At 50.2% G+C, this 20946-nt stretch overlaps 2 protein-coding genes across 3 annotated transcripts in view; both read left to right on the top strand.

The window, feature by feature from the left end:
- gab3 (GRB2 associated binding protein 3) overlaps positions 1-10285 on the top strand; it is an 11564-nt gene extending 1279 nt beyond the window's left edge. Inside the window, exons 2-10 of one of the 2 annotated variants that reach the window (XM_030361264.1) lie at positions 1795-2098; positions 5026-5221; positions 5987-6429; positions 6832-6878; positions 7258-7498; positions 8421-8511; positions 8890-8971; positions 9150-9254; positions 9755-10285. In XM_030361264.1, the coding sequence (XP_030217124.1) occupies positions 1795-2098; positions 5026-5221; positions 5987-6429; positions 6832-6878; positions 7258-7498; positions 8421-8511; positions 8890-8971; positions 9150-9254; positions 9755-9868 (1623 nt within the window). In that variant the 3' untranslated portion in view covers positions 9869-10285. Of the gene's footprint in view, positions 1-1794; positions 2099-5025; positions 5222-5986; positions 6430-6831; positions 6879-7257; positions 7499-8420; positions 8512-8889; positions 8972-9149; positions 9255-9751 lie in introns of both variants that reach the window. The other variant, XM_030361263.1, reaches the window with a different exon arrangement.
- Positions 10286-10481: 196 nt separating this feature from the next.
- LOC115547187 (APC membrane recruitment protein 1) lies at positions 10482-15922 on the top strand. The gene is made up of 2 exons (XM_030361185.1): positions 10482-10634; positions 11515-15922. The coding sequence occupies exon 2, from the start codon at positions 11635-11637 to the stop codon at positions 14503-14505; it is 2871 nt and encodes a 956-aa protein (XP_030217045.1). The 5' UTR covers positions 10482-10634; positions 11515-11634; the 3' UTR covers positions 14506-15922.
- Positions 15923-20946: the final 5024 nt, after the last annotated feature.

The raw sequence follows: 20946 nt of genomic DNA, 5'->3' as shown, positions 1-20946 counted from the left end.
ACCTGATGAGCAGTAATAGTCGCCTCTGCTCTGCGTGATGCCTGCTCCTACTTCCTCTTTGGAGCTTGTTGTTCACAGAGGGGTTGTGTTGGGGCACGACAGGGCAACATGGCTACGGAAGGTTGAGGAAGGCTTTCAGACGTGCACCGAGCAAAAGCCAGACAAGGTTGACACCTCGGAGAACATGTTATGATGGGATTACGTAAACAGACCATTAACTCCACCTTAAAGAGACACGGTTGCATGGAGACGATTTTAATGTCGGCACATATACAAACAAACACAGGCAGATGCATCTCCTGCATTTGGTATTTGTTTAGATGGCCGCAAGATAAAAAAACATTGACCAAATTGAAAAAAAGAGCAACTTATGCTGCATGTCAACATCCAAGAACGCTCGTCTGTCCTTCCTGTTTTAACCGCTCTTCTTAAAGAAATGTAAATGAGTGAAGCAACAGAGCTGGGAGACTTGCTTCAAGAGAGAGAGAGTGTGTGTGTGTGTGTGTGTGTGTGTGTGTGTGTGTGTGTGTGTGTGTGTGTGTGTGTGTGTCTGTGTGTGTGTGTGTGTGTCTGTGTGTGTGTGTGTGTGTGTGTGTGTGTGTGTGTGTGTGCGTGTGTGTGTGCGTGCGTGCGTGCGTGCGTGCGTGCGTGCGTGCGTGCGTGCGTGCGTGCGTGTGTGTGTGTGGCACTGTTTTTGTTTTGTCGACTCCAGCAGATTGTTGGAGCGCTCACACCAAACAGTGGTTACTGACTACGAGAGACAACTTCCTATTCTCTGTTCTTCGGGGAAACTTCATGAGATGTTTCCGCTAAGCAGACCAACCGAGAGAGAGAGAGAGCGAGAGAGAGAGAGAGAGAGAGAGAGAGAGAGAGAGAGAGAGAGAGAGAGAGAGAGAGAGAGAGACAGACAGAGAGACAGACAGACAGACACTCTGTGGGGATTTGAGACTGGGACTATGATGAAGGGCGGACAGATTATGTTGACAATTGAATGTTAAGCGGTCATGAGGCGGCGATGGCGTCTGTCCGTCTGCCTGTGATTTTCCATGACTAAGCGGGGTGTGAGCAAAGATGAGCTACGGATCCCTGAGGGAGGCGGCTGTCGCAGACGTGTTGAGGACATCTAAACACACGTTGTGAAACCAGCACCTCCACGGTCAACTCATTCTAGCTCCTCCGGCTCCACCAACACCTCCTCCTCCCCCTCCACCACCTCATACTCCAACTCCCATCCTCACTGCCCCCCCACCAGACCTGGAGGAAGGTCCTGTTGTTGTTGTTGTTGTTGTTGTTGTTGTTGTACTCCGCGCCTCCTCCTCCCACTCCCATCCTCCTCCTCCTCCTCACCGGCCCCCTAGCCCCTAGACTATTGTTGTTGTTGTTGTGGACCTCCTCACCGGTCCCCCTGCTCCCCAGACCTCGGACCCCCAAGCCTCCTGTTGTTGTTGTTGTTGTGGTCCCCCTCCTCGGGTCCCCTGCCCCCCAGACCTGGAGGAAGCTCCTGTTGTTGTTGTTGTGGAGGTTGTTGTTGTTGTTTTTGTTGTTGTTGTGGTTGTTGTTGTTGTTGTTGTTGCGGTCCCCCTCACCTCCGCCCCTTTCCCCCAGACCTGGAGGAAGCTCCTGTTGTTGTTGTTGTTGTTGTTGTTGTTGCGGTCCCCCTCACCTCCTCCCCCTGTCCCCCAGACCTGGAGGAAGCTCCTGTTGTTGTTGTTGTTGTTGTTTTTGTTTTTGTTGTTGCTGTTGTTGTTGTTGTTGTTGTTGCGGTCCCCCTCACCTCCTCCCCCTGCCCCTCAGACCTGGAGGAAGCGGTGGTTCGTGCTGCGCCGCGGCCGTATGAGCGGGAACCCCGACGTCCTGGAGTACTACCAGAGCAAGACGTCCCGGAAGCCGCTCCGCACCATCGACCTGCGGGAGTGCGAGGTGCACCCGCAGACCGGCGGGCTCACGCTCAAGAGGTCGCTGCACCAGAAGTTCCCCTTCATCGTCAAGACGTCCACGCGCGTCTTCTACCTGGTGGCCAAGACGGAGCAGGAGATGAACGTCTGGACCGACCGCATCGGGCAGATCTGCCAGTGTGGAGCGCTGAAGGACGCGGCAGGTAGAAGGGGAGGGAGGGAGGGAGGGAGGGAGGGAGGGAGGGAGGGTCCATCTGGGGGGGAGATGGTTAGATCCGGGAGTGTAGCAGAGATATCAGAATACTGTGGAGTACAGTAATATAGTAACGATATCCGAATACAGAAGAGTACAGTAATATAGTAAAGATATCAGAGTAGATTAGAATAGGACAAGAGTGTAGTAGAGATAACATAATACAGTAGAGTGTAGTAATAGAGTAAATATATCAGAATACTGTAGAGTAAAGTAATAGAGAAAAGGTATCAGAATACAGTAATAGTGAAGAAAATATAGCAGGATAGAGTAGAAGGGACAGGAGTGTATTAGAGAAGCTTGGAGGGTAGAGTAATTAGAGTAGACCAGACCACAGCGCAGTAGAGTATAGTATAATAGAATAAGGAGACTAATGTCTATAAGAGTAACAGTAGGGTATTGCAGACAGAAGAGTCGACATGTCAGAGTAGAATGCAGGAAACGAATTACAGCTACAGTAGAGTAGAGAAGATAAAAAAGATACTTATGTTATATTCAGTAAAACCTAGTAAAACCTAATTTCAAACAAAACGGGGATACTGCAAAGACATCAGTCCAGATACAGACTCAATGAATGAAAGGATTTCCATCATTTTGATCAGGATAAAGCTTTTTCAGATGTCTGGCTTTGGCTCACTCTTCGTTTGAGTGTTGATTTAGAAAGTGACTTCTACAGTTTAACTGCATTGTGGGGTATCTGTGTCGCGATAAGAGCTGCCCGTTTGTCCCCTGCAGGGGACAGATAAAAACGCAGTGCTTTCCACAGAATCAAATCTACTTTACAAACAAAAGACGCGCTTAAACCGCTGAGGCACAACGCAGGGACATAATAATTTACATTTAGGGACGCTTTTTCTCCAAAGCAACTCTTGTGACATTTTTCAGAAGAAAGAGAAACCACAATATATCGCTGTCGGTATAGTAAGGATGTTCACTGAACCCAGTGCCAAGCACGTACAATTGCTAGGTTAACCCATTCTCTGTATACAACAAAGATAGCTAGGATAAGATTCTACATGATGCTAAGTACTATTTTATTCGATAAAAGTGCCAGGACGTACAACATACAATAAGTGCGTACATTAAGGCAAGGCAACTTTATTCATATAGCACTTTTCATACACAAGGCAGGCTCAAAGTGCTTTACATCTAAACATTGTCATACGATAAAATGATAGATAAGTAAAAGAAAACATCTGCAAAAAATGAGTAAAATAGAAAGAAAATAAAGGCAAAGTTTAAAAAGCATTTTAGAAAGTGTAATGTATTTAAGAACAGATCAACAGTCTCTCTGGTACCCACGGTTGGACTCCAACCCGACCTAAAGGGTTTTGGTTCTTTCTCTGGGACCGACCTTAAGTGCCCGCATGTAAAAAATTACAATTAGTGCGTAAGAGGGGTGTGGGGTGGTAACGGGGGAGGCCGTGCACCGTCTAGGTGAACTCTGAACAAGTGAGTCTTGAGACTTTTGCGGAAGCTGGTGAGCGTCTCGCATACATTTGATCAGGGAATGGCGTCATTTATTAAACGGTTTACAGGAATCACAATCAGAAGCCCTTCCAGACAGAGGCAGGGAGGGAGGGAGGGAGGGAGGGAGGGAGAGAGGAACGGTGAGGGGGGGGGAGAGGACCGGGAAGGGGAGAGGGACAGGGTGGGAGCGAGAGAGCACCAGGGAGAGGGAGAGGGACAGGGTGGGAGCGAGCGCCAGATACGGGAGAGAGAGAGGAACAGTGAGTGAGAGAGTGTCGGGGAGGTTAGAGAGGAGTGGAGAAGGGTGGGTCTGTTGTGGCATCTTAGCGAGCCGTTGCGGTGTCGCTCGGTGTGGTGTGTGTGTGCGCGCTCGGACACACAGGAAGGCTGTGGTTTGTGCAACATGTGGATTCCGCCAAGGCAGCAGATAAGTCCCCGGGGTTCTGAGAAAGCAGCTCCAAAAGTAGAACAGGGAGAGCGGGCCGACGCTGACTGCAGCTCAACCTCACGTCATGAATCATGAGAATTAGTTCTTCCTCAGTGCTGAAATGCAACGTAATCTTAGCACAACTCATTTAGAAGTGTTAGACGACATTATGCGGTCTCTTTCTTTATATCCGTCTCTATTCATCGCTCTCTCTCTGACTCTCCCCCTCTGTGTCAATATCTCTTCTATCTCACCTTATCTCTCTCTTAAGGCCGAGGTGGAGTCAGTTTGAAGTCGTTAAGCGTTTGCATGAAAACACAGCGGTACAGACTAATTCACCGTCTCCCTGACGAGCTCGACATGTAGAGAGAGCTGGGCATAACCAACGGCTGAGGCCTCTGCGGGCCAAACGGGGATGTAGAGACCCAGAATGTACCGTAACCCTCTCTCTCCCCCCCCTCTCTCTCTCACCCACTCTCTCTCTCTCTCTCTCTCTCCCCCTCTCTCCCTCTCTCTCTCTCCCCCCTCTCTCTCTCTCTCCCTCTCTCTCCCCCCCCTCTCTCACTCACCCACTCTCTCTCTCTCTCCCCCCCCCCCTCTCTCTCACCCACTCTCTCTCTCTCTCTCTCTCTCTCCCCCTCTCTCCCTCTCTCTCTCTCCCCCCTCTCTCTCTCTCTCTCTCTCTCTCTCCCTCTCTCTCTCTCTCTCTCCCCCCCCTCTCTCTCTCTCTCTCTCTCTCTCCCCCCCCCCTCTCTCTCTCTCTCTCCCCCCCTCTCCCTCTCTCTCCCTCCCTCCCTCTCTCTCTCTCTCTCCCCCCCCCCCTCTCTCTCTCTCTCTCTCTCTCCCTCTCTCTCTCCCCCCCCCCCTCTCTCTCTCTCTCTCTCTCTCTCTCTCTCCCCCCCTCTCTCTCTCTCTCTCTCTCTCTCTCTCTCTCTCTCTCTCTCTCTCTCTCTCTCTCTCTCTCTCTCTCTCTCTCTCAGAGAGCTCAGACGAAGGCTTCCCCCACACCCCCACGCTCCCCTCCGACCCACTGGCCCCCCAGGGTCCCCACGGCCCCCAGGACCCCCTGTCTCACCTCCCGGACCCCCTGTCTCACCTCCCGCACCCGGGCCAGCCCCTGGACTACCTCCTGCTGTCTCAGTGTGAGACGGGCCGGGCCAGCGTCTGCATCAGCAGGTACGTCTGTCCACGGCCCCCACACGGCCCCCACACGGCCCCCACACGGCCCCCACGCACACAGGGCCACAGGCCGCCGCCATCTGGGGGAGGGGGCCTAGCAGGGGCGCTGGACTGGGAGGGAACCAGTCCGGGGTAGACTGAGGGCGCTGGACTGGGAGAGAGAGAGAGAGAGAGAGAGAGAGAGAGAGAGAGAGAGAGAGAGAGAGAGAGAGAGAGAGAGGGAGAGAGAGAGGGAAAGGGAGAGAGAGAGAGAGAGAGAGAGAGAGAGAGAGAGAGAGAGAGAGAGAGAGTGAGAGAGAGGGGGGAAGAGGGAGAGGGAGAGAGAGAGAGAGAGAGAGAGAGAGAGGGGGAAGAGGAGAGAGAGAGAGAGAGAGAGAGAGAGAGAGAGAGAGAGAGAGAGGGGAAGAGGAGAGGGAGAGAGAGAGAGAGAGAGAGAGAGGGGGAAGAGGGAGAGAGAGAGAGAGAGAGAGAGAGAGAGGAGAGAGAGAGAGAGAGAGAGAGAGAGAGAGAGAGAGAGGAGAGAGAGAGAGAGAGAGAGAGAGAGAGAGAGAGAGGGGGAAGAGAGAGAGAGAGAGAGAGAGAGAGAGAGAGAGAGAGAGAGAGAGAGAGAGAGAGAGAGAGAGAGAGAGAGAGAGAGGGGGAAGAGGGAGAGGGAGAGATAGATGGGAGAAAGAGGGGGAAAAGAGGGAGATGGGCAGGAAGAGTGCCCCCTCCCCCAGACCTCACCAGCAGCCTCTGCTGTGTCCGTGTGTTCCCTTGCAGGTGTGAGAGCTTCACGTCTGACAGCTCTCTGGAGCTACCGCGGTCTTCGGACCCTGAGGACCACCTCTCCAACAGCTTCTCTACGCCGCCCTCCAACTTCCCGCCGCTCGGCCACGCCTTCAGACCCCCGCTCAGCGCGCCCTGCTCCGCGACCCTCGACCCCGCCAGCCGCCTGCTCTCCTCCGGGTCCTCCGGCTCATCCGGTTCCTCCGCCCTCCTGCAGCGAGACTCCTCCCCCAGCGTCTTCCCGTTCGACGGGCCCTTCCCCCTGCCCTCCTCCTCCTCCTTCTCGCTGTGCACCAATCAGCATCCAGTCCCGCGCCTGCCCCCCAAGCCTGGCCACCAACCACACGCCAGCGGCCCGTGGCAGGCCAATGAGCTGTCGCACTCTCGACCAATCCCGAGGAGGATCTCGTTCTCGGGGATGGACCACGCGTTGACAGGTGGGGGCCCCCCTTGGGAGTGGGGTTTATGGGCGGGGCTGCGTTGGGGTTCCTGTCCCAGGCTGTTTCCCAACGTGAGGGCTGCAGCCTTGCTAGAACTCTTCCTTGCGAGTCGCGTCCCATGGAGACGGGGCTAGAGTGCTTGCTATCGTTTGTAGCGGTCAGAGTTTGGAACGACTTGCTAGTGTGGAAGCGTTTCCGCTTCCGCTTTTTAATATTGCTCCAGTGGTAAATATTTTAATATTTATATAATTTGAGTGTTCTCAACATTGGAACAGTGCTTGTCGGCGTTCTATGACGTAGCGTCCTTAAAAGGGTGGCCGTTTTAGCGTGCTTCCTTCACGTTGGGAAACAGCTCCTGACACCCGGCTGAACGTTCTTCTTCTCTGTCTTCTGTTGCAGGACACGCAGAATTTTCCCTGAGGAACAAGAGACTGAGTCTCAATCTGGTGAGCGGCCGCCATTCAAAGACGAACTAACTTCAGACTCATTATGAGACAGAAGGACAGACATGGACAGACACATTTGGCTCAGGAGTTAGAGCGGGGTTTGGCTGGTAACCGGAAGGTTGCCAGTTCGACCCCGGCTCCTCCTAGCCTAGAGGTGTCCCCGAGACACCTCACCCTCACTGCTCCCGACGAGCTGGCTGTCGCCTTGCGTGGTTGTGAATGTGTCCGTGAATGGGCGAATGTCAGGCAGTATTGTAAAGCGCTTTGAGTGGCCACTGGTTAGAAGAGCGCTGTAGGAATGCAGTCCTCCTACCGTTTACTTCCTGCTGCAACGGCCAGACCGAAGCACCATCTCACCTTCTGTCACGTGCTCCTCCAGCCCTCGCAGCTCTCCAGCCCTGCGCCGGCTCTCCAGGCTGACGCCGAGGCTTACCTGCCCATGTCGGCCTGCCTGACCCGCTGCTCCCTGGACGCCTCTGACGGCTACCTCCCCATGAGGCCCCTGGGGGGGCCCGGTTCTGGGCTGGAGGCCCCCCCCAGGGGCCACAGCCCCCTGAGGGGGCCGCAGGACGACCTCCTGCCCCCGCCCATCAACCGGCACCTCAAACCGCGGCAGAGAGGTGAGGGAGAGGAGGTGGACGGACACAGAGCCGCCGCCGCCGCTGCTTTGGAGGAACACTTTAGAGTAGAGCCTGGAGTACAGGTGTTAGAGTAGAGTAGAGCCTGGAGTACAGGTGTTAGAGTAGAGTAGAGCCTGGAGTACAGGTGTTAGAGTAGAGTAGAGCCTGGAGTACAGGTATTAGAGTAGAGTAGAGCCTGGAGTACAGGTGTTAGAGTAGAGTAGAGCCTGGAGTACAGGTATTAGAGTAGAGTAGAGCCTGGAGTACAGGTATTACAGTACAGTAGAGAGTAGAGTACAGTAGAGCCTAGAGTACAGATATCCGAGTAGAGAGTAGAGTACAGATATCAGAGTAGAGTACAGATATCCGAGTAGAGAACAGATATCAGAGTAGAGTACAGATATCAGAGTAGAGAGTAGAGTACAGATATCAGAGTAGAGAGTAGAGTACAGATATCAGAGTAGAGTACAGATATCAGAGTAGAGTACAGATATCAGAGTAGAGTACAGATATCAGAGTAGAGTACAGATATCAGAGTAGAGTACAGATATCAGAGTAGAGAGTAGAGTACAGATATCAGAGTAGAGTACAGATATCAGAGTAGAGTAGTAAAGTAGGAGGAGGAGTTATTGGACATTTCCAAGATCTGCTGTCCAGAAATCAATCCATCCCAAAACCATTTTCATAATCATGTAATGCAATCAATAATTGTAATGAAATTGTTTATAATATAAAATGGATCTGCTGAGAAAAAATTATTCCTATTCCACCTTTAAAAACAAGTAGAGGTTGGTGATAAATACAATAAATATCAGGTCCCATAGCGTCCTCCTAAAGAGCAGGAGGAGGAGTAAAGAGTTTAATCGTTGTAAGTTTCAAACGCTCTGCTCCAAACCTAACGATGACGTCATACCTCCCGCAGCGAGACCCCCGCCCCTCGACCTGCGGGGCCTCTCCACCATCAGGGAGTTCCCCACGCGACCCCTCGCGGGCCCGCCGATGACATCATCAGGGTGAGACGCCAACACACACACGCGCACACACGCACACACGCACACACGCACGCACGCACACACACAGTATCCAATTCAACAGACTTTCTTCTGAGGCCTTGACTCTCTAGGTTTTAACGAACCACCACATTTGATAAGGAAGCGAAAGCAAATCTAAAGACAAAACTTGATTACGTCCAAGATGTCTGTGTGACTTGGCTCAGAGAAAAACTGGATTCTAACTTCATGGTTGAAATAATAGGCCTATGTCTTTTCAAGTCTCTTTTATCATTCTATCGTTGGCAACGTACTGCATCTTTTAAATTATTACAGTCAAAGTGCCCGCTTATGTGTGACGTTGATGTGTGAGGTGTATTCGTCCTGACGCTCCGAACACAGAGACATGGTGGATGGTTTTCCGAGTGGACCAACGTATGAGAACGAAGACGACCTGGACGCAGACGACTGCTACACTCCAATGGTAATGAAACCTGCTCCTTAATGACTTGTATCTGGATTATTCACTCTAAATATCTTCGGACAGAAACAAAAAAAATCACATAGTAGTAGCAGTCGTTTTAATATTAGGTTCCACTAATATTAGCATGATGACTCAGTTATTTTATTGATGGATGAGGTGTTTGACGGGATTATTACAGTTCCAGTATACCTCTGACGGAGCGAGCGGCTCGTGGCCCAGGAGATCCAACCTGGACTACCTCTCCCTGGACTTCAACTCGGCCTCCCCTTCTCCCGTACAGAAGGTAGGTTCTCTCGTTCTCTCGTTCTCTCGATCTCCGTCAGAGCCTGATTCACCGTTACTTGTGAATCAGGCTCTGACGGAGACCGAACGACAAGCTCATCGGTGACCGGGAACGGAATGCTCTGGAATCAGTGAATCACACCTGTCGCTGTAGCATTGTCGACATAGACTGCTTCCTTAATCTATGATGACACATCGTGGTCATTTTATGATTCATTCAAATAAATGTGTTAATAATAGCTCCTTGAAAATTCCACTGTATATCTGAGATATTTAATTTCTTAGTTTCTTTATTTAATATTCATGCATAGGCCTATTTGCTTTAAAGGTTTTCACAGTGAAATGTTGTTTAATTATTGAATTTAAAGGGATTCTGTATTTTTTTATTGTATTTGGTACATCTCATTGTTCTTTTCTTAACTTAACAACTTATTAGATAAATCTTACCTAGGCAGCGGTCTTTCTAAATTGTGTGTAATGTGACTGCCTGTCCACCAGAAGGCGCTATTGGTCGACGAGCACAAGGTGGACTACGTCCAGGTGGACGAGAAGAAAACCCAGGCCCTTCAAAGCACCAGGCTCGAGTGGACCGACGTCCGCCAGTCGAAGCCCTGAGGGCGTTGAGGAGGAGCCGCTCCCCGGCCTGGGGAGAGAGGACCAGTAGCACTCTGTTACAGTGGATGAAGGAAGACGTCGACAACTCTAGTTGAAACTTTTCCGTCAAATGCATTTCAACAGATGAAACAAGACACTGTTCGGAGTTGTTACATACAATGGCTGTATGGATATTCAAGAAAAATGAATACTTTTTATGTTTATATGTAAATATTGATCCAAAATGAGTTGTTACCGTGTTTATAGTATTTGGACTTGAAGTAGATATTTTTAAAACTGTTTTACCAAAATCCTTTAATGTTCTAATGTATGCTGTAATGTGTGATGTTTTCTTCATTTTGTGTATATTTTTGATATTCTCAGGTACATGAGATAAACTCATGGATTAAATTGGGTTCTTATTGAACTAACTTTAAATGTTATATTTCTAGTTTATTTCACATCAACATAACACATCTGATAAAACCATTACTCAAAATGCAGAACATAACATAATGTGGACACCGTGTGTTGTATTTAGTACTATTATTGAATGATAACAATATTACTTTACTAGTAAGAACACTATGATTTTACATCATTGACATGTAATATTTATAATAGACCAGGTAGTGAATGGGGGCGGGACTAGTGACGTGACGTCGTCAGCGAGCGCCGGGAATCTTTTTTCCAATGGGGAGAAAAAAGAAAGAAAAGAAGGAAAGATGTTGGGACGTGATGATGGACCGACCCGGTGAGGTATAACCTCCACACACCGTTATATGCAGTAAGTGGCCTTCCGTTCACCTCATAGTGCCGGGGCTTTTAAATCCCCGCAGGAATCAGACCCCAGGCGGGATAAGAGAGCCCCAGTGAGGGTTAGCATGGTTAGCCTTTAGCCCCAAAACAAACCGAGCCAGGTTGGGACTGCAGTGGAAGTTGGGGATGATCTGCTGCTGATCGCAGATGGAATCGGGTCCCCAGCTACGGGGTCTCCGTTCCAGGCCGGGAAGTCTAGGAGATTGGATGTATACCGGATGGAATAGTAAGAAGATAGATCCAGACATAAGTTAAAGGGTATAATGCATTTACCTGAATGGTTGCAAAGAGTATAATACATCCAGTTATGAAGGATTTCATTCATCCCTGACACTGGTTACAAAGGATTAGTAGTTAATTTTCCTGAAATAGGTTACAGTGACGCCATTGAATGCAATATTGAAATATCACAACATCCTTAACATCACCTATTTCAATTTTCCCTTGATTCATTCTTGAATGGAGCCTGAATGAAATGCAATGTTTGCAATGAAACTGCCAATGCTGCTGAAAGTAGGATGATGGGTGTGATTATCATTACTAATAATAGTCATTTCAGTAGCAAACATTTTAAAGATCACAATTTAAACACCCAACCTGCTCACTGTACCAAATGAAAAATAAAGTTTTCCATCTCATTGTTTAGAAAGTAGTGAGTGTCACGGGTGAATCCGAATCGTATCCTTTTGAAAGAAGAATTAACGATGAGCCTCTCATGTTGAGCGTCTCATTCTATCTCATTTGTTTTTCTGCATTCTTGGCCAGGTCATTCTTGTAAAATATATTTGAATCTCAATGAATTATCTTACCTGGTTAGATAAAGGATTGATTGATTTTCTGAATCTCAGGCCTCTCAATCGATGGACCTGACGGAGAGCTGGACTCCAGCTGTGCTCGGAGCTGATTCCCATTGGTCGACCGCCATGGGCTTCTGATCCACCGGCCGCGTTGCTCCGGAGGAGACCGCCATGGCGTTCCGCGAGGTGGAAGAGCAGGACGGCGAGACGAAGCATCTGACTCTGGCCCGCGAGCATCTGTCCGTCTGCAGCGTCCATGACCCCCTGGAAGACCCCCACCCGGACCCCGACACCCCCGCCCCCACCAAGCCCCCGGCGCCCGGCAAACTACGCAGAACCGCCCTGAGGTTCTTCGGCGTGCGTAAAAGTATCTGCCTTTTGCCCGCCATATTCGGCGGGAGGAGCAAGAATCAAACCAAGAAGAGAGTCGGCAAGAGCAGAACCCACGATGGCCTCAGCAAGGCGAGCTGCGGGGACAGTCCCGGGAGCGAGGGCGCCTCTGGGGGAAGCTTCGGGACCCTCGGTCGGAGGGATGGCGCTCAGGGGGGCGCGAGCAGCGACCTCTACCCGGCGGCAGAGCAGAAGTCGCAGTCGTTCCCGCGGCAGAAGAAGGGCCTGAGGGGTCTGTTCCACAGCATCCGGCTCCACCGCGCGCAGAGGAACGTCGAGGCGGAGAGCAACGAGATGACGACGCTGCCCTCGTCCGTGGCTCTGGGGGAGGTGCCGGCTGCGGCTGCCGCTGTGGTCGTCGTGGTGGTGCGGGAGGACGCCAACCGAAACGAGTGCCTGGGGAGCTTGTCTTCACCCGAGATGCCTGACGGGGCGACGCTGAGCGACGCCGCCGCCGTCCCACCCGAATGTAACGACCGAGACACGAGGGCCTTCGCGGAGCAAGGGCCCCGGGACTCCCTGACCTTCCGAGATCCGATCCCCGACGACCACGAGGACGAGAACACGTCGACGACGTTGTCCGGCGAGTATCTCGACGGGGCCGTCGTCGCGCACAGCGAGTCGTGTCCGCAGCTGGGGTTGGCGCCCGAGGCGGAGCCGGCGGCCAGGCCGCCGGGCTCCTCGGACCGGCTCGACCTCATCTTCGAGGACGTGGCGTCGCTGAAGAGCTTCGACTCGCTGACGGGCTGCGGCGACATCATCGCCGACCAGGACGACGACAGCCTGGCGGAGAGCACCGTCTCGGGGGAGCGCAGCCGCAACGCCGGGAAGCGCTCGTCCTGCTGCCTCACGTACCAGGGCGGCGGCGAGGAGATGGCCTCCCCCGACGACCTGGAGGCCGACGGGCTCCGCGACCTCTGGGGGGAGACGCCCGGGGAGGAGGACATGTTCTGCTCCAGCAACACAGAGCCCACCTCGGACCTGACCAGCTCCCAGTGCGGCGGCGGCCAGCAGTCCAGCGCCACGGACGCCTCCACCCTCACCCCGGACGAGCTGACCCCCCAGAGCGAGCATCAGGGCTCGGCGCCCACCAGCGATGAGGGCTATTACGACTCCATCACCCCGGGGCCCGAGGACGCCCAGGCGAAGCTGGACAGGATGGGGCCGACGGACAGAATCCCCAGAGACAGCTACAGCGGGGACGCCCTCTACGAGCTGTTTGTCCCGGAGGAGAGCCTCATCAGCCCGCACTATGAGAACGGGTCGGGGCTGGGGGGCTCCGAGTCCTGCGGGTACGGGCTGGGCTCGGAGGGGATGGCCGACACGGCTTTCCTCCCCGAGATGAATCCGTTGGAAATGGGGTCCAACCTCTACGAGGACCAGGACTTCCCGAGTGTGTACGACGCGGTCATGTGCAACGAATCCAAAGAGTTTGCACCTTTTTCGAAAAGTTTCTCCGGCTCCCGCCCACAAGAGAATGCCAACCTGAATCTGACGACCCAGGAGTTCTTCAACAACAACAACAGAATCAACCTGGATCCCTCCCGTGAAAACGGAAACATACTGGAACCCAACGAGAGGAGGCTCCAGTCCATCCACGCCGACTCGTTCGGCAGCGTGGAGGACCCCGACTTTACGAGATTCTCCCCCACGTTCAGCGACACGAAAGGATCCCCCGACGGGAACCAACCCCTGCCTTCGTCGTACAGCAACCCCTGCTCCCCGGGACGCGACCACGTGGACGAAGGGAAGACGGTGTGCTTCTCCCAGGCCCTGGTGGACTACACCAAACACTCGCAGTTCCTGAGGGACAACGCGGACGGCCTGGACTCCGGCTCCTCCCTGTCCCCCAACATGGAGGCGCTGCCCACCATCGTGACCTTCGACGTGATGGACATGCACAACGAGGGGGAGTACGACGACCAGCTGCGGGAGGGCCTGGAGGAGGACGGCGGCTCCGCGCCCTACCCCGCCTTCCAGGAGAGCTACCTGCAGAAGGAGGACCTCGCCCGCTGCGACTACCAAACGCTGAGCTCCGTGTACGGACAGAACCGGTTCGGCGACGCGTGGACCATCGCCAGCCTGCCGCGCCACCTGGGCCTTCCCAAGGGGGCGTCGGCCTCGGCCTCGGCCTCGGAGCGGAGGAGCCGTTCGCTGGACCGGGAGGGGCTGGAGCGGAGCACCGAGGAGTACCCCGGGACCGCGGCGGCCGGGCCCGTCTATCCCCCGGCCGACAGGGGCTCCCACCGGGCGTACCCCCCCCGCGATACGAAGAATGTACACTCTGGGTCCGCGTTTGAGGCCCCCGACGGCGGCGGCGGTGGCGTTCCGTGGCCCGCTCGGGCGTCGGGGCGCTCGGCTGCGACGGACGACCAGAGCGAGGTCAAAGCCCTCCGCCGTGCCGCGGCGCGCCCGTCCGTCAGGGACTATAAGAGCGCCGCCTCCCACCGCCTCCCCGCCGGGGGGGCCCGGGACACCAGACAGTGCGCCCCTCGCCTGCCGCCGGGCGAGTCGGGCTCCCCCTACAGCACCTTCGCGTTCCCCGACCTGACGGGCTCGGACCTGATGACCATGGTGGCGGCCTCGGGGGAATCAGAAGGGGGTGTTTTTTACGCCCCTGCCTTTAAAGTTCAGACATTTGGTAAGAAGTAGACAGCGGTTTAATGGCTGCTGTGGTGAGAGGTTCGTTATACAGCGAGGTCACCCAGGGGTACAGCCAGTCCTGCTGTCTGCGGAAACATCCCATAATAAGCCGGAGATCATCATCATGTGCATGCATATAACGAGGGTGTCCTGTCGTTTTTACCAACGCTGATTCTTACAGTTGGTGTATTTTTAATCTGTGGTTTCTGAGGTGTGGTCTGTGATCACCCCGGTCACGGGCCTGATTCAGCTGGCAGCCATCTTGGATCTTACCGCTAGCTGGGTGGTGAGGTTGAATGCGGTATCCCTCATGCAGTTCCGCCCACGCAGCTAGCGTTTGGATCCAAGATGGAGACCAACATGGCCGTTCGCTGGATAAGGCCCATTGCATCCAGGACCCACAGCTCAGCCTCTCGCATTAGGTCACTACATATCATTTTGAAAGGAATACACGTTTTTTTATACTTTGTTAGTTCACGGATTTACGCGTGGTTAGTGCTCACTGTGTAATCACTTTACTTTAATCGCAAGTAGACCTCATTGAAATGTATCCTCACTGAAACGTCTCCATCTGTGACTCGTGTAACAAGCTGCCGTTTGCACGTGTTTAACATACCGTAGCCAGACTATCACAGATTATCACAGTAGCTTCACTTTGTCGAATAGCCTTCTTCTATTGCACAGTTAAAGTGGGTGGGCTGGGCCACACTGCTCTGCTTAAAGCTGAAAGTGCCAATGCTAGTTCTTGTGCTACCTTTAGCTGCACAGGGGTGCCTGTATGTCTCTTTTTGGGGGGTTATACCTTTTCGTGGCGGTATTATTATACGTTCTTGCTTCGTTCTTTTCTACATGCCAAATAGGATTTTTAGGTAACTACAAAGATGAACTATACTCTTCTTAATTCATCCATGATGAGACACAATGTCTGTAAGGAATATTACCAGAGATACTCTCTAGTTGTTAGTTTTAGCGAGTCCAGTATAGGCAGCATAGCAATGTTTAAAAAAGAGAATGGACCATTTAAAATGTGCTTTCTGAGACCTCTGACTGCTTGGGCGGACTGAGTCCTCACCGATCTTTCTTTCATAAGGAAGATCCTTACACTTTACTTCTAGATAAACTGCATTTAAACCTTCAATCATGGCGAATACATGTCTGTCCTGGTAGATAAAGCTTTTTGTGCCCTATTTTTCCACCACACCTCGCCTGTTTTTCCAGGGTCTGACCCGCTTCCACCAGTTAGCGACGGATCCGTGTGGCGAACAAGGAGCTGAAGTGTCCCATGTTTGTGCATGTCACAAACATGTCATGTTTAGTGTGATGTTGTACATCTGTCGTATGATTTGTATTTATACTTCTCAACCCTGTATTTGAACAGTGTATTTTGAACTACATTGTGTGTTAAATATATTTTTTGTTTGAAGAAGTTGGACTATTTCTTTCATCAGATTTCTAATCAACTACCTGTTGACCTGGGCAAGAAGGGGGTTCATATCATAAAAGGCGTAATGTTCTGCTGTTTTTCAAACTACATCTACATCAGCATTCATTAATAAGTAACTACAAGTTTACTTCTTATCTATTAGTAATGATCTATATGCAGCCATACCAGGCTTTAGAGTAGACAATAGGACACACTTTTACCTGGAGATGTTGATATCCAGCTTTTAGCATATGCAGTAATGGTCTCCATTATATATGAGTTGCATTGAGCGGGGATATTCACCGTGAGAGCGAACACCCTGGCCTGACAGGGTCCGTCCACACACAAGGCAGCTGCCTGTTCAGATCCCGGTGGAGGAGAGAAACACCCTGTTCTGTACAGAAGAAGCTGTTCAGGAGATTACAGACAAGATGTTAAGTAATAATGATAGATCAAATTTATATAGCGCTTTTCCCAGTGCTTAAAGACGCTTCACAATCGCTTCATAAGCTAAATCATAAGAAAAAAAAATGAATGTTTAGGTTGCAACGGATCGAGCTGTGGCTCAGGTTCAGGAAAAGGTTTAGTAGCAAGACAAGTGCTACAGACGAGCAGTATATGACTTCATTATACCCGATAACATGTCACAGTATTACAAAGACTGATCCAGATGAGTCCACAAGTTCTCAATTCCATGAAACCCAGGGAGCCCACAGGAGAGCGCTTATCATCCCAGGTTGGATGTTCTAGAGAGGCTGGTGTTCAGATGCACCATGATGTAAAAACGTTTTTTAAAAACCAAAATACCCAATGATTAAACGGGAAGCGATAAATAATTGATTTGATGGTTTCAACCTACAAATCAAACAAGAGACATGCAGGTGTCCAATCTTATTTAGGGTTGTACGACATCCATAATGCTATATGAATAACCATTATTACTTGCCTATTACTATGTGACTAGTTTGTAAATGTTATATTCTTTATTTTGTCGGGTTTAACTGATTCTTGCTTTTAAATTAATTCAAACTAAATACTAAATGATAGTAATAGAATAGTAAATGCAGAGAATACAGAAACTAAGTGTGGTCCTGCTGACGTAAAAAAAAAAGCCTAACCCTAACAATCGAAATTCACAACATTTGATCAGACGGAACATATCTAACGGTGAGCATCTGTTCATCAATAAAAAAGCAACACATTGTAGTCCCTGCTGAAGTTACTTGATTCCCTTGCGCAATCTGGCAACTCAGGGCGATCTGGCAACCCGGGGCGAACTGCGACAACATCACTGAAGGAAGATGACAGCAACAAGGTGAGCAGATCCCTTCTTCACTCCACTCTCTTCTCTACATCATTTAAGATCCTTTCGGAACCCATTGAGACCTGCTTCTCCTTCTGCGGTTGTTCGGTGTGCTGAAATGCACAACAGATGTCCACTTTTAATTCAACTTCCGACACTATTTCGGGTTTAAAGAGCGTTAGCAACACCCCTATTCCGCCGATGCTAAGTGATATTAGCAACCCACCGCTGCCCTCCCAGTGCTTTAAGCTTAGCTTGTTGCCCACCGGGTTGTCGTGAGGGGGCTAGCCCCACCGGCCCCCCGCGGAGACGGGGAGCCTGTTGACCGTCATCAGCCCATCTGATGACGGATCGACACAACTGTCCATCGATCCGAGGGCTGAATTTACTTAATTACCAACTCGCTGTACCGCGACCATCAGCTCGTTGTGGTCCAGGGCCAGCGGGTGTCAGATCGATTAGCATCGATCAGCCCCGATAACAGAACCGAACCGAACAGGGCTGGGATCAGAAGTTGTAGAAAGTGTATTTTAATGCTGATGTGGTTCATTTTCAGTGTGAAGGTACCCGACGCAATGGGTCGGAGTCAGCACTTGTGACTCGTTGTGTCTTGTTCAGATATCAAGTGTGGTTATAGATGTGGTAAAATCAGGTTATACACTATTTTCATGCCGACTGTCACTCGCATGTTGCCATAGGATGCTTTGTAGCTCAGCAGTGTCTGGGTTTATCTTTATGTGAGCCAAGGTGACCTGTTACCTCCACATGCACGATGCCTGCTATTCCTCAATACTTATATTTTATTACAACAGATACGACGCTTATGGCATTGCATTTGTTCTATGTTTTTATAATGATGCATATAGAGCAGTGTTTACAAAATGCAATGTGCTAAAATAATCGACAATATTTTATTTCCAAAAAGTATGTTTTGTTGTCAATTTTCCTTGTTTTTTTCCCGATGGCTCTGAGCCGAATGACTTTTGGGAGCCCAAGCCAACCTCACATCCCTTCCAAGGGAGTTGTTTCACTGCCTGAAGTGCACAATCTAAAACTTTCCACACAGTTCCACACAGTATAGTGTTCCGTTTGAATGAAAGGGCGATAAAGTAGTCGGTAAATCATTAATTTCAACAGTGAAGTGGATCGGACCTGGCGTGCCAGGCACTAATGTGTTTTTATGTGGACGCAGTACGAGTGCGCTATATTTCCTCCAGAAGAAATATCTGAGAGTAAGACAGGTCTGCTACTGTAGCAGTCCGCCCAACAAAGTATTTATGACTGGACCACGAGTAATAAGTATTGTAGGAGCTCTTTGGCACTTTGAGATGTGTTCAACAGCTGGTTATAAATCAGATGTGGCCGCACTGTACAGAGCTGGAGAGATGTGGACGCTATATGATTGGATGGAAATCTCCACATCATCTTCCAAGTGCGTTGGGATGTCATGTCAGCCAGGGCTGAGTTACAAGGAAACCATAAAACGTTAATGGCACACTCAACGCGTTTCCCTTTGGCCGTTTGTTTACAACCAAGTGATTTTCACACCTCTGTTCCTATAACACACACGCCACAGGTACAAAGTGGGCATTACACTACTTTGTTGTGTATTATAACCTTAAAGCAGGGGTCAAGAAAGTCTGAAACGATGCCCTCACTAGGACCTGTCGCCAGTGTTTCTGCCACCGCAGCAGTTATGTGTAACTGCGGTCGATAAGTATTGCCTAATCTCCTGATTTGTAAGCGGGTGGGCAACTGAACAAAAAGCCACGACACCACAAGGTCAACTAAGGGCAAACCTCTGTGATCAGGGACGGACCCGGGGAAGAACAAGTAACTGGACTCCTGTGATTCATCGTGGGGTCAGAACGTTTGCTCTCTGCCCGGGCCGGTACTTTGATCATCATTTCATCACTCCTCAGTTCTCAGACTCTGCGAAAATCCCGATTAATGCTTGGCTGTTGTCTTCACCACCACTCGATCAGGCTAACCTCTAACACCTTATTAAACATAAGTGCTGGCAGTCACGCCTCGAGCATAGTCATCATAACCAACTGTTGGTTCTTAATGAGTCTCTCCTCACAGCAGTAGCCCCCGGTTGCGATGTGAGTTCACTGGGAAAAAAAGCTGCAACAAGGAGGATGCGGTGGTTGTCAACGGCAACAGTTTGGCTAGCATCGCGCCATCCACCTTAGCCAGGGACACTGTGTACCGCCGCTAGCCGCCGTCTCTTGGCTCCCTCGGTGGGGATGTGCGGACACACATGTAAGTGTTCTTCTCACTGCGGTACGGACACAGCCTTTACGTCGTGTGTTAGCAAGACCTGCCCCAGTGCCCAGGGGCCTGGAGCTAACCGCTCCACTTGTTGCTATGAAACCAGAACTGTTTGCCGAGCTGTTGCACGTTTTATCAGGCCCTGCTGTTTTTCGGTCCGTCTAGTCATTAGGCCCCAACAGCCGTGCTGGTGTGTCATCGTGTCTGAACGCAGGAGGTAGAGCCATTGATTTACCCCCGCGCGGCGGCTCCTGTGTTTTTAGCATCTGGTGCTAATGCTAACGTAGCTCTGATGCAGCAGCATCGATGCTATCCATGCTCATCCCGCTCCCATGCTAGCCGCTCTTCTCGTCTTGTGAGATCCTAAGGATCCTTTCTTAACGATTGGTATGGCTGACATGCAAATCAAGTTAGGTTTTACTTGTGTAACATAAGTCTTGTGTTACACAAGATAAATTAAAAAAAAAATATATTTTTTTCAATATCCTGCACTTCAATGTTATTAATGTATAGTACACGTTAGTGTAAATATATAGAAGGTGTGAGGGTTGTAAATGTGTAGAAGGTGTGAGTGTTATTAATGTATAGTAGACATTATTAATGTATAGAAGGTGTTGGTGTTATTAATATATAGTAGAGGGTCGATTTATTAATGTATAGTGTGGACATTAATAATATTTAGAAGGTGTTAGTGTTATTAATGCATTGAAGGTGTCAAGTGTTATTAATGTAAAGTAGACATTAATAAGCTATACAAGTTGTTAGTCATATTAATGTATAGAAGGTTTTAGTGTTATTAATGTATAGTAGACATTCATAATGTATAGAAGGTGTTAGTGGTATTAATGTATAGAAGGTGTTAGTGTTATTAATGTATAGTAGACATTAATAATGTATAGTAATAAGGTGTTATTAATGCAAAGCAGACATTCATAATGTATAGAAGGTGTTAGTGGTATTAATATATAGAAGGTGTTAGTGTTATTAATGCATAGTTTACATTAATAATGTATAGTAATAAGGTGTTATTAATGCAAAGCAGGCATTAATAATGTATAGAAGGTGTTAGTATTATGAATGAATATTAGGTGGTAGTGTTATTAATGTATAGACATTAATAATGTATAGTAATCTGGTAGTGCAGGTCAGTGAGCAGGAGGGAAAGCCGTGGCTGCGGTAGGATGTTCTGCATTTACTAGCAGCCAGCGCAGAGACAATGAGTTGTGTTTGTGTTAGTCGTGACTGGTAAAAAAAAGAGTTGGCTGATGACAGGGCTGTGTTGCTAGGCAACCCGTGTCATGGACCAGGCTCGTTTGAAGCTACCGCTACGCTGCGTGTTCCCCAGTACAGCCCTCCTTCTCCTCCCCTGTGTGTGTGTGTGTGTGTGTGTGTGTGTGTGTGTGTGTGTGTGTGTGTGTGTGTGTGTGTGTGTGTGTGTGTGTGTGTGTGT

The sequence above is a fragment of the Gadus morhua genome, chromosome 7, assembly GCF_902167405.1.
Source record: "Gadus morhua chromosome 7, gadMor3.0, whole genome shotgun sequence".
Classification (NCBI taxonomy): Eukaryota; Metazoa; Chordata; class Actinopteri; order Gadiformes; family Gadidae; genus Gadus; species Gadus morhua.
Note: the sequence above shows the minus strand (reverse complement) of the source record. Positions and strands in the feature narration are given on the sequence as shown.